Source organism: Pseudomyrmex gracilis, unplaced genomic scaffold, assembly GCF_002006095.1.
Source record: "Pseudomyrmex gracilis isolate BER0280 unplaced genomic scaffold, ASM200609v1 scaffold_13, whole genome shotgun sequence".
NCBI classification, from domain to species: domain Eukaryota; kingdom Metazoa; phylum Arthropoda; class Insecta; order Hymenoptera; family Formicidae; genus Pseudomyrmex; species Pseudomyrmex gracilis.
The window spans coordinates 1-12923 of record NW_018020597.1 but is presented as its reverse complement, the minus strand read 5'-3'; the positions used below and the strand labels follow the sequence as shown (position 1 = coordinate 12923).

The 12923-nt window shown below is 37.6% G+C and overlaps 3 protein-coding genes across 5 annotated transcripts; 1 reads left to right on the top strand and 2 right to left on the bottom strand.

Annotated features, from left to right (window-relative positions):
- Window positions 1–248: 248 nt before the first annotated feature.
- On the top strand, window positions 249–989 carry LOC109863816 (gem-associated protein 7-like). The gene is made up of 2 exons (XM_020444395.1): window positions 249–435; window positions 651–989. Exons 1-2 carry the CDS (start codon window positions 306–308, stop codon window positions 854–856), a joined length of 336 nt encoding a protein of 111 aa, XP_020299984.1. The 5' UTR covers window positions 249–305; the 3' UTR covers window positions 857–989.
- Window positions 881–3491, bottom strand: LOC109863814 (mediator of RNA polymerase II transcription subunit 30). Of its 3 annotated transcripts, none has more exons than XM_020444392.1 (5): window positions 2816–3491; window positions 2558–2733; window positions 1496–1882; window positions 1164–1420; window positions 881–1072 (listed from the first exon to the last, which is right to left on the bottom strand). In XM_020444392.1, the coding sequence occupies exons 2-5, from the start codon at window positions 2700–2702 to the stop codon at window positions 974–976; spliced, it is 888 nt and encodes a 295-aa protein (XP_020299981.1). In that variant the 5' UTR covers window positions 2703–2733; window positions 2816–3491; the 3' UTR covers window positions 881–973. The 3 variants fall into 3 exon arrangements, with proteins under 3 accessions (XP_020299981.1, XP_020299983.1, XP_020299982.1); XM_020444394.1 differs by having other exon boundaries at window positions 3004–3491; XM_020444393.1 differs by having other exon boundaries at window positions 3058–3489.
- A 211-nt stretch (window positions 3492–3702) lies between these two features.
- LOC109863813 lies at window positions 3703–7100 on the bottom strand. Its single transcript, XM_020444391.1, has 4 exons — window positions 6992–7100; window positions 5982–6115; window positions 5545–5820; window positions 3703–4712 (listed from the first exon to the last, which is right to left on the bottom strand). Exons 1-4 carry the CDS (start codon window positions 7068–7070, stop codon window positions 4002–4004), a joined length of 1200 nt encoding a protein of 399 aa, XP_020299980.1. The 5' UTR covers window positions 7071–7100; the 3' UTR covers window positions 3703–4001.
- Window positions 7101–12923: the final 5823 nt, after the last annotated feature.

The window sequence follows — 12923 nt, the reverse complement described above, 5'->3', positions numbered from 1 at the left end:
TTTCAAAACTTTCATATTACAAGAAGCAATTTTACAAATGCTTTTAGTACAGTTTCCATTTAAATATTGTCCGAGCACGTATTAACTTTTACTTTGTTGCAATGCAACAATTAAAAACTTGGTTTTAAAAGGTACAGTTTTTTTTTAATTTTTACAAGTATTATCGACCATCAAGCCGAGAGAATTCAAATATGGCGCGAGTAATCGTTTGGTTGCGCGCGCATGTCTCACGTGTTGTAATTGTTAAGTCGAGTCTCGTGGTGTCAGTCGAAGTCAAAGAACTCGAATCGTTTCTGTTTTAAAAAATGACTGAACAAGAGACTGACGTGATCTCAAACATAGATACGACCGATTTAGAAGTTGCAACACTGGAGAAGCAACGAGCACGGGCATTTTTGCGCGAACGGTTTCTACGTGTTGTTACTGGCATTGTTGGTAAGAAAAAATTTAACCTTTTGTTTGTAGGTATAAGCGCTACACAATTCGTAATTTGAAATGAAATTTAATAATGCAGAAGGAACATTTGTTTTTTTTTTTTTTAATGCGAGATTCTGACATTTTCAATAAAATTAAATCGAAGATGATGAAATTGGTTTTAAACAACTATACTGCACTATATACTGATATTTAAATATTATTTATTCAAATAGGTAAGCAAACAAAATTTTATTTACACGAAAATACGCACGTATCAGGTGAATTCAAAGGTTGTGACGTGGATTGTTCAGAGATTTTTGTAAAAAGTTTAGAAACGCCAATGGGAAAAATTCCACAAGCCATTCTTCGAAGCAGCGATATTATCTACTTAGATATTGACGACATTGTTGTTGATGTTTTAAAAGAAAACACTACTTAAGAAATAGAATCACAACACTTGAGGCTCACAATAACGAATTATATTTTATTGTTAAAAAATAAAGAGGTGTCTTCGAAATTACATGTAAATAACATACTTTTGTGGAAATATAGAGATCTAAGATCGACGCATATGTAACATCGTATTTATTTCCGATATAATACGTCTTAAGTGATCAATTATTTCTTTAATGTGTCTATTTCTCGATGTAACTTGCTGAAATGAAAAGAAATGTTTATTAGAATTTGCAACGCAATTCGCAAATGTGTGTTACGCTTCTTAATGTACATTGTTTTTTATTCCTTACATCCACAAGTTCTTTCCTCTCTTCGAAAATAAGTCTGTAAGCTTCCGAAGTTTTTTTCTCATCAGATTTCATGTCCCATTCCTCCTTCAGTGGAATTAAACTTTCTATGTGCGTGTATTCCATACCTTGCAGTTGGCAATTCTCATTGGATTTTTCATATATCATTCTCAATCGTGCGAACATCAGTTTTATCGTTCTTAACTGATCGTAGACTTTATCCTTCTTCTCATTTGCAGCCTTTGTTCCTTGCACCGTTCCTAAATTTATAAATAACGTATTCAAAAACACGAAGATATTTGAGATGCTTTTGTCATAGCCATAAAAAAAAGTACCGTTTGGTGGTGTAATCGCTTTGAGAATTTGAAAGAGTTCTAAAGTACGACTGACGATTTCTTGCACTGTCTCTTGTCCAAATTTACATAGACTGGCAGTGTTCAAATCCTTATTTTGCTGCTGCTGCCGTGGCGGCTGAGTAGGTGGGACCGGAGTCTGTGGTGTTGTGACTTGATTGCTATTTTGAGTATTCTGTTGAACCATCGCGGCTTGTTGCTGCTGCTGCAGTTGCAACTGTTGCTGTTGCATCTGCTGCATCTGTTGTTGCATTGTGATAGAATGCTGTTGTTGTTGTTGTTGTGCTAAGATTTGTTGAGAGTTGGGCATTACCATCGCATTAGGACCGACATTACCAACACTCATATATTCTGGAGAGCTCACCATATCTGAAATAAAAAAAAACATTTATCTTGATTTCCGTGGTTTTATTTTATCCCTTATAAAACTTCTTATCTCCTTTGTATTAATTATTATTTTATTAGAAATATTAATTTGTGTGATATTGGTACTTCCGCGGTGTATTATATTAATATTCGAAGATGTTTTTCAGGTTTGAATGTTAATGTCATTCTTATACCGATGTTTCGTGAACGTTTTATTTACAACATTGTCCGCATAAATGGATCTCCTTAAGCCAACTCCTCCAAGCATCAAACTGACGGAATAGTGGTGTTGTCACTTTATAAATTACTCAAATTCAATACAATTTGTACTTTATAACGGTAAAATAGTGTATTATATGTTTCGTGCTCGTGTTATATTTCAATAAGAAAGAAGGAAATAGTCTCGTGTAATTCCCGGAACCATCCTTTACAAGTCTTTGTATCAAAAGTAAACAAAAACATTCGAAGCTCTCGAAATTTCAAGAGTCTCAATTCTCAGGATGGATGCCTTAATAAAGACAGATTGTATATCATTCTAGCCTATATATACACACACACACACAATATGTACACGTACGTATTTTTTATTATATGTTACTAACAAGAAAATTATATGCAATACAAGATTATATTTATGAAAATATAAGCAATCCTAAAACTATTTTGAAATATATTTACTTCCTTGCTGCGGTCCCTGCTGAAGTGCAGTTGAATGAGATATTAAATTAGGAACCATTTGTCCGCCAAACGTTTGTGGTGTACGCATGGCAGACTGCTGTACATTGGGAAATCCAGATAAATAAGAATGTTGTTGTCCGGACATGTTTAAGTTATATCGTGTAGATCACGATACGCTAAAAACAGGAACCAAATATTTACATATTACAGATATATAGCTTTGAGGTTATATCACACCGCATCACTGTTATATCTCACTTGTACAATGTAAATAACACAATTTACATAGAATATTTCTCTTCTTAACAAGACATTTATGATAATTTACATTAAGCTAAAGAGGTTCGAACAAAAATAGCTGTGTGTTCAAAAGTATATTTTGTTACGTTAACTCCGTCATGTATCCTTGAAAACTACATACTATATCTTATTACTATTTTTCTTACTATTATATCATACTACTATCTTTTATTATCTAATTATACGATCAAGGAACGCACAATGTCACACGAAAGAAGTATATAAATAACAATTGTTATGTATTATGATGCACGATCGTCAAGCTGTGTCAACCGTATATTTTCAAATGAGAAAAGTACTACATCGTTCAGCACTTGAGTATAGTACAACTTGTACTAGTCCAGTTTGTCCTATCATTGCACTTGTTTCTCTTTTTCTTTTGTATTTATTTTTTTTTTTCTATTATCTTTTTCTTTTTCTTCTTGATACTAATCACACAGACGCAAAAAGTAAAGAAGAAAGTATAATTGCTCGTATTCTCTCCTTTACAAGATAAGTCAATACCGCCACGATGCGCGCACTCTGCTTTCAAAAACATTGAACTAAAAAGTGTCACGTGATGAGAAGTGAGGAGTTGCCGTCTTATTCAAATTAGAATGTTAGACAACCGTATGTATCAATTAGCAAATAAATTTTGTACGTATATACCAAATTATATAACATGTGAAAAAATATAGGCAAAACATATTTTATTTATCTTACTGTACTCTTTGAAGTATTTTAATTTAAAAAATACTGGCTGTTAGATATTTTAAAAGATGTATAAAGAATTGGATCTTTATCTCTAAGAAAAAATATTGTTGGCAAAAAGCGAGATATCGGGAAGCGAACCTATTGGAACTGCGTCGAAGAAAGTTCTTTATTTTAAAAATGTTCCGAAGTAACTTTACACAATAACGTATATATCTTGTCAACATATAATTTACAATATTGAACTATACAAACTCGAACGTAGAAGCAGACATCGGGAGAACTTCATTGCGTTTCCCCACAATAGCGTGAACATCTTGACAAAACAATGCAAACTGAAATGAATAGAAATGTTTTTATTTTGTTATCGCAAATGGCTTCTACTTGGAACTTTGCGATATTATATAACTACACACAAATAAGTTACGAAAGAATTGTGTTCTAAAATTAATTTTCAGGAATCCGCTATCATTTCGTCGCTCAACTCCGTAGAATTTCTCGCCTCATTCTGTGTACTTTCGCTTTCGTCTGGCAAATCGACGGGTGAAAGTTTATCTACATTCGACAAAATTGAATCCGGTCGTTGCACTTTAACAGGAAAATCCTTTTTATTGGATTTAGACGAAACTGTATCGCAATCGTTAGATTTCGTTACGTCATTGGTGTCGTCGGAAATTTCTGGCACTTTCTTTGTAAGTTGTTTTTCCGCGGTTTGATCAATTTTCGGCAGATTCGCTTCGTTGCTCAATGGGTTCTCTTCGCCGAATTCGAATCTGTTAGCTTCGTCGAGTTTGCTGTCTTCTAACGGATCGACGGGCGACATTTTATCTACATTGGATAAAAGTGAGGACGGACGTTGTTGCTTGACAGGCGGTTCCTGTTTATCATCTTCGGATGTGGCGACATCGTCTGAGGATTGGGGCGGATCTGTGATTTGCGGAATATCCGGCAGATTCGCCAAGGAATCGTCGTCGAACGGACTCTGCACTTTTAACGGCACGAGAAAGTCGAGCGTTTTGTGCCGACTGTGCGCTTTGTCAGACGGTGCAGGTGAGCCGTTCTTAAAATTTGGAAAGTAGAACTCGTTGGGTTTGGTTTCTTCCTCTTCGACTTCGATCGCCAGCTTTTTCAACTCCTCCTTTTCCTCATCCGAGAGCGGACTGACCTATAAAGTAATTTTTCACGCGTATGCGTGCGTGTAAAGTTCGTGTCTAAAAAAAAGACAAACTAGTACACGTGTAATCTTGTGTTATTAAAAAAATGATAAGATAGATATATTAATAATTTACATTATGAATATTGATTAAGAGAATTGACGCACGTAAAAGTTTTCCTACAAGCGCGTGTATATATCTTATATATCTTCCAAACTGGTTTTATCTTTTATATATCTTATTCAAAGCCCTCCCTCTCTCCCGGGAGGGAGTTGTGTTGCGGAGGTTAAATCAAACGACTAATCCGATCGAAACTACACGCTTCATAGTTCGCGCGTACACACATAAACAATAAGCTTAAAGCTGTTATTTTACGCATTGTAATTACCGCGGATCGGCTTGATTATGCGTAAATAAAGAATGAATGCGTCGCCGATAAAACGACATAGACGACGACATCAGGTGACTCAGAGATTCATCTGCCAGATTACGCGTACGTCAAACGAGATAAATGTGCAGAAATCGAAAAAGCAATATATTCAAATCAGCAATTATTTCTTTCCGCGGAAAAAAATATTCGCGCTTCGTGGATCACAATTCAACGTGAAGCAATCTTTATTTTTAATAGTAAAAAAATTACAAAGCGATGAGCATTTATTGAATCATCAATGTAGCTTTATCCGCATGATGCAACAAACATTACTTGATTATTTGTGTGTGTATTCAACTTTTCAGAATTCCTTTGAAAATTCCTCTGCTCTTGTACTTGCATTTCTTGCCAGAATTGCTTTGTAAATTTTTTGTTTTCGAAATCATTTGCAAAATTATTATTTAATTATATACCTTGAACGCGGGGGGCTTCCAACTTTTCATCCGGTTTCTTTCTCGATTGCGTCTGCGCGGTCTGCTCTCTTTATCATCGGGTAATGTATAGATAGTTAGAAGCTTTGGCTTGTTAGAGTCGTCACTATCGACGTTGGCGAACGAACGGCTTTCCGCTTCTCTAACGTGCAACGGATAAGCGTGCTTGCTCTTCGACTCCTCCAAAAACACGTTTAAATCATCATCTTTGAAGTTGTCGGTCTCGTGCGCGAGCGTGCGATCTATTTTCTGCAAACTCTGTCGTGTGACAGAATGATTAAAAAAATATATTAATTGCATTGCGATTTACGTACACATATGTTAAGTTTTTTAACTTAAAGAGTTGATATTTTTCTTTTTTTGTTCGTGTGATTTCCTTTTTTTTTCAAACAGACATTTCTCAAATTATTATCAATTACCTTAACCGAACTGGATGTTTCTCCGAAAGCTTCGGCCAGTTCGGGATTTATTTCCTCTAGCGGTTCATCTCCATATCTTACGTAAACGGGAATGTATCCGGGGATGTTGGGTAGGTACTGAAGGGGGCTCGAATCTAGAAGAAATCGGACATGCGCTGGTTGAGAACAGGCGGTGAGAAACTATACGTGTTTTAACACGGACGGATTGCGTTGGAAATGCGCACTTGGCACGGCGAGCTTATTGCCTATGATAGCAATGCGGATATTTAAATCGCGTGCATAGGGATTAGCTAGATGAAGCGTGAATTAGTTGGGTGTGTATATGAGTATGTGTGTGTGTGTGTATGCGTGTGAGCACTCAGATCCCACCGTATATTGTATATTATATAATATATATATTGATTGCAAGCAGCAACCGCTAATTTGAAGTATAAGCACTTTTATCTTCTTAACGATATAATAGGTTTTCGTAATTTTTTTCTATTTAATTAGTTTTTATTTGAATAAGTCTAAATAATTAGTTTACACACACATTTTCTTATTTAATTTTGACGCTATCTCGGTAAATGAACTGTTGAAAATTAAAACGAGTTGAAATTTTCAATCCACTTGAAGTTTATTAAAATTAATATATGTCTTGTTTCGTTCTTTTGAGAAATTCTGATTTTATTAAAATATTTTATACTTAAACTGGCATGTACATAAAACATTATAGATATCTTAAACGTTTGATTAATTTGCCTTGTAATATCTGCAATTTAAATATACACAAGACATACATAATCTCTCGTAATGAGTGATGTTTTATCATTTATTATCTACTTTATATCAAGTTTAGTATTTTTTTTATGTCTTGTCTTGTGTCTTTCAGCGATGTTGTCTGTTCAAAATGTGACGCACTATAAAAATAATTTTTAACTACAATCTTCACTGCACAACACTGGTTTTCTTCACTCAATCGCAGTACCGTAGACGCAAAATTCCGGGCGGGAATTTTGAATCTTACTCACAAGCGTAATCAATGAGAGGCACCAGGAGCACCAGAAGGGAGATGGCCCTGGTACCACGCAACATCCCAGCAGCCTGCATCTTTGAACAGTACTGGGCCCCCGGAGCACGAGGCTCTCTCCTTTATATGTACTAGTCCCCTACCCCTCCGATTCTCTTGTGTGCTGCTCGAAGAAGGCCCTCCGGGGTTAACATCGATTAACGACTCCGGATTCAGGAACGCCGTTCCGTTAATATCGAAGCAAAAAGCCCGCGGACGAAGTCTTTTAACTTTCGGCAATTCGTGCCGAACTCGAACGCAACTTATCGGCTCGACTCCTCTCCTCGCGCCGATAATGATGATGGGTTTCGCGCGATTCATCTCGGCGTGTTTTCCGCCGAGAGCAATGTTGTTTTAAACGCGTACGCGCGAAACTTGTTATTATCTTTTTCTTTTTCAATAAATTTTTTTTTTAAGCAATACGTTTTAGCATTTTAAATGCGCATGCAACAGGAAAGTGGCACAGGAATTTGCAATAATGTTAATTATTGCTTATATCGCGATCCATTTCGTAGCGCTCGAGAATCGGAGATCTCGAGTTGCTCCTTCCTAATCGGAGATTGTGCAATCAATTTAAGGATCATCAGCGCGCTTTGAAGAAGATCGAAGGTCATGATCGATCGATCTTTGGCAAAAAAGATCCTATTAATCACTGATAGCCATCTGTATGATGAACGTGCTTTCACAATGATAGAAGACATTACCTTGCATATCAATTTATCTCCAATTTCCATCTCTCTTTATAAATACCATGTATACATAATGTATTACACATTTTACCAATTTATCTGAAAACACAGATTGCATTTGCCAAGCAAAACAAACAAGTGCTTTCATCTCGCTCTAACATCCGTTATTAATAAAATCTTCTCGTAAAACGATGACACACCGGACGCGAGACAGGTCTCGTTTCTTCTCGCAATAACGAAGCAAACGTTTTTGATGAAATGGAAATCGTTTTCGTAATGAGTCGAAAGCCTCTTACGAGACAGGACAACTCCGCATAGACGCAACCGAGATTGACATTGAACACGACAAAGGATCATCTTCTCACTCATCACTCATCGGGAGGATTCACGCTGTTAAAGCTCGCTTTACAAGAGTATCCAATCTCTCCGCGAGCTACCGTTAACCGTGTCGCTTTTTTTCTCGCCTCCGTTGGACTTAATCTTCTGGAATCTCTCATGTGCTTGTCTCATTACGCATACACGCCGCCCAGCTGATTAACTGTTTTGTGATACACGTGGTGACATCTGTTCATTATTTATTACGAGATGTCTTTAACGGTCGATGTGTGTTTTTTTTATGTCTTCGTTACCAAAAGTGTCACATCTCTCTCGACGTTTTTGCAGAAAAATTATGCTTGTACGTTTCAGTCGTTCCGATATATACATATATATATATATATACGTGTGTCACCGATCCTGTCTCGCAAGATAATTTAATTAAGCCGCGTCGCGCAAGTAAGCCGTTATAAGCGGGTGAGCGTGTCGCGCGAAACATTTCCGATGCAAATTACGCCCCCGATAAGCCTTCCTGCGATACATGCAAAAAAAAATAAATAAATAAAAACGGAAACAAGAAAATGTTAATATCTTCTACAAATATGAACGACTGAGCCGAGGAAATGGTAATTCCTGGCTTTATGGCGCGCGCGAGATCTGCGCTCGTTCGTTTGCGCGCGCGCGCGCGCGCGGGGTCAAACGGGAATCGTTTCTGTGTAAATGCGTTATCGCGAAGAACATAACTCAGATAATACCATCCGGAACGCGCGGGGAAATAAATTTGAAATACGACTCGCTATTTGTATTTGCTATTATTAGCTGAGAGAATTGGATGCGCGAAACGCAATTTCAACGTACACGATAGCGAGAAGAAGACACTTCGAGTTCTTTTTTCTGTTCGTGCGAAGCTTTACATCGGCGTCAGAACAAATACGTTCCCTGAAAGATTCGGTCGTGGAAAATCGGCGCGTAGCAGTAACAGCCGGTCGATATTACCGTCATCAGTGTATATAATTCCTCATATTTGAGAAAATCACGGTGGTGATTAAGCAATTTTGTGTAATTAGATATTCCATCAAAGACTACAAGAGACAACAGAGATCGTCCGGTCCTTCTTCCTTCCTCTTTTTTTTCTTCTTCTTTCTTAACGCCAACTTGTTTTTCGCAACGCGCGCGAGCCTTGACGGAGTGTTGACGCATCCTGGAGAAAAGGTCAGGATCACCATTCGACCCTCACGGTCTCGCGTGGGGAAGCGCATTTTCCTACAAGTGATGACGGGCGCGAGAGGCCAAGCTATTCGCGTCTTCGCCCGCTCGCGTGACAGCATCCAAGGGAGAGACTTTAAAATTACGTCACTTTCCATTTTACGCCATTTCTACCGGTCTACCTTGATGAGGCTGCGCGAAACGAGTTGCGTCGGGTAACAGGTTGCGTCTACTACCTAATCTTTCACGAAGTGTAATCACACGTACGGGAACGATCCGCAACTTTCATTCTCGTCGAGATATGTATTTTCTAAACTTCAGATAAAAACAAAATGCGCATCGATTTTGTAGACGCGCGTATTTCTGGCGCGCCGGTTTATCGTATGTTAACAGACAATAAATTTTATTTAACTTCTTATTTACACAATTTGTTGAAGATCAACATTGGAGAGAGACAATGCCACTTCTTTTTCATGCTGCAACAATCTCTCAATCACAGCGTGTCGCAGGTGATCACCACCCCTTTTCCGCTTGATTGAGCCAAAGAAGGGAAGATAAGTATAATAAGTACGAACAAGAGTATACGCACACACACACGCGCGCGCGCGCGCACCCGCACACGTAATCTCGTTGCGTGTGTATTGAAATAGTATTCTAGTTTACTGGGTCGCGCGCTGCGTACGTGTACTTTTCAAGTACTTCCTGAGAGATTTTCATGTGCATTCATATCACTTCTATTGCTGCGACAACAAAACTGCGCGCTTTATTCACGATATCAGTATATCACGTGTAAATAAAAATTGTACACAAAAGTGTACAATTTTATATGTGAATAAAAAATATCATATCACATAAATTTATTCTAATAAAATTTAATTTGTTATATATATAATACAAATAATATATAATTATTGTAATCATAATTATTATTTTTTTCTAACACGTAATTATTACAAAAATATAAGAACATTATATAATTCATAGAATATATTACCGTAATACAATAGATATTATATAACTTATATATGAATAAAATTGTTGGCACAACATTCAGAGAGCCAGCAAGTAAAAACTTAACAAGTTTCTAGTGTCGTTTAATGATTTATTATTGGAAATATACTAATGTATTCGGAAAAGAGAACGTACAAGAACGAAGATGATACTATCGCGCGTAGAATCGATTCGCAACGCGTTGTTGAAGCTTTATTGTAAATAATTGTTAGTCTCCGTTCCGCGCTCTTACATTCAACGATCTTCATGCGACACATGCGTGTTCGACACCGTCGAACGTGGCACGACTAGATCAATTGCAATTGCCAAGCAGGATGACTCCATTGTAATGTAGGCCGTTTGGGATGATCGACGAAGGTCGGCTATACCCTGGTGATTTTATATTCAGCGAATAGTCGCGCTTCCTATATACTTCGCGCTTGTGAATTTTCCTTGTCGCGTGTCGCTCTCTTGGAGACACGCGTCATCCGTGGAAACTGCGACGACACGACCTGCTTCAACCGTCGCGTGAAGTAGCGCAAGTATGCACGCGCGGTTACTGCATGTCGATTAGCACGGAATTCCCGTTTTGGACGCGGAATTGTCACTTGAAAAGAAAATGTAACGCGGCCGCGCAAGAAGAGAAAGAAAAAGAGACACTTTCGTCTCGCGTCTCGACGAGACCGCGAATGAGAAAAAAAAAGATCAAAGGCGCGGACGTGCGTCGCGTCGCTCGCGTGCATTGCACTGGAGCACTTGCGCGGGCTTTCCTATATGCAAATTCCAAGTCAACCGGTTTTCCTTTACGACTCTCGCGACCCGAGACACTCGGAGGATTAAATTAAAGCCTCTGTCGTGTGCTCTAATCGTCGGGCAATCTTGAGTCACACAACGCGCGACGTACGTACAAAACGAGCCGCGACTTGGCAACGATAATATTTCGTGCCGGCCATCTTATCTCGTTGTTGTTTCTTTTATTTGATTATTGTCGATGTCAGTGAGACGCTAACAGGTGTGCGATCGCAATCTTAAGGGCCTGGGTTTTTGCTTAGAAAATTACTCTCATTAGAGTAAAATAAACGGCGCTTGACGTATCCTATTATTTTACGTGTAGACGTGCATCAGGAAAGAGCTGCATTCTAGATTGAAACCACGTATCCGAGTGCGCTATTAATTCTCGACTACTCGCGATTACATTTTGGTCACATGTCTCCGTTCTCATTTAATTTCAATACAAATTATAATTTATCTCTTTAATTGATAGTAGCAGAAAATACACAATGCTTGTCGTATCTTTGTTTTTATAAATATACATGTTTATATCCTATATTAAAAAAAGCATTTGGACCGAGAAGTGCACGTTTGGAGTCGAATATATCGCACCTATTGTTGCCTCTTTTCCGCGTTGCCGATTGGTTAGTTGGTTGATCGAGCCGAATCGAATCGGGGTCACTGACCTCGGCCGCGCGATCGCGGCGGTGTTACTGACTTCGGTCACGTGATTACGGTATATATATGTATAAATACATATATGCGTATCTGTTTGTATTATATATAGATATAGAATATTACATATATACTATATATGTATAATATTCTCTGTTTTACCCTTTTAGCTCACGTGCCTTTAGTCACGTGTTGTTTTTCCATTTCTCTCTCTCACTATTTTGTGAGTTTGATTTTCATTCGTTATTTATGTATCGCATCTATTGTTGTCTCTTTTTCGCGTAGCCGATTAGTTGGTTGATCGAATCGAGTCGAGTCGAATCAAATCGGTAAGACCAAAAACAAATAAACATACTATTATCTTGATAAGATGATTTTATCTTGCAAAAAATTAATTATATCCTCATAAGATAATTTTATATTGCAAAAAGATAATTAAATCCTCATAAGATAATTTTATCTTGCAAAAAGATAATTAAATACTCATAAAGTGCTTTTATCTTGCAAAAAATCAATTATTCCCTCATAAGATGATTTTATCTTGCGAAAAATCAATTATTCTCTCATAAGATAATTTTATCTTGCGAAAAGGCAATTATTCTCTCATAAGATAACATTCCACAGCGAAAATGACATTATTCCCTCATAAGATGATTTTGTATTGCACAATTGCGAATATTTCCTCATAAAAAATTTTCGCATTGCGAAATTGCGAATTCTCCCTCATATGAGGAATTCGAAAATTTGAGGGAATTGCGAATTCCCCCTCATTTGAGGAATTCGCAAATTTGAGGGAATTGCGAATTCTCCCTCATATGAGGAATTCGCAAATTTAAGGGAATTGCAAATTCTCCCTCATATGAGGAATTCGCAAATTTGAGNNAATTGCGAATTCTCCCTCATATGAGGAATTCGCAAATTTGAGGTAATTGCGTATTCTCCCTGATATGAGGAATTCGCAAATTTGAGGAAATTGCGAATTCTNCCTCATATGAGAAATTCGCAAATTTGAGGGGATCGCGAATTCTCCCTCATATGAGAAATTCACAAATTCTCTCTCATATGAGGAATTCGCAAATTTGAGGGGATCGCGAATTCTCCCTCATATGAGAAGATCAGGAATTTGAGGGGATCGCGAATTTTCAATCATATGAGGAGATCGCGAATTTTTTGGGGATCGCGAATTTTCAATCATATGAGGAGGTCGCGAATTTTTTGGGGATCGCGAATTTTCAATCATATGAGGAG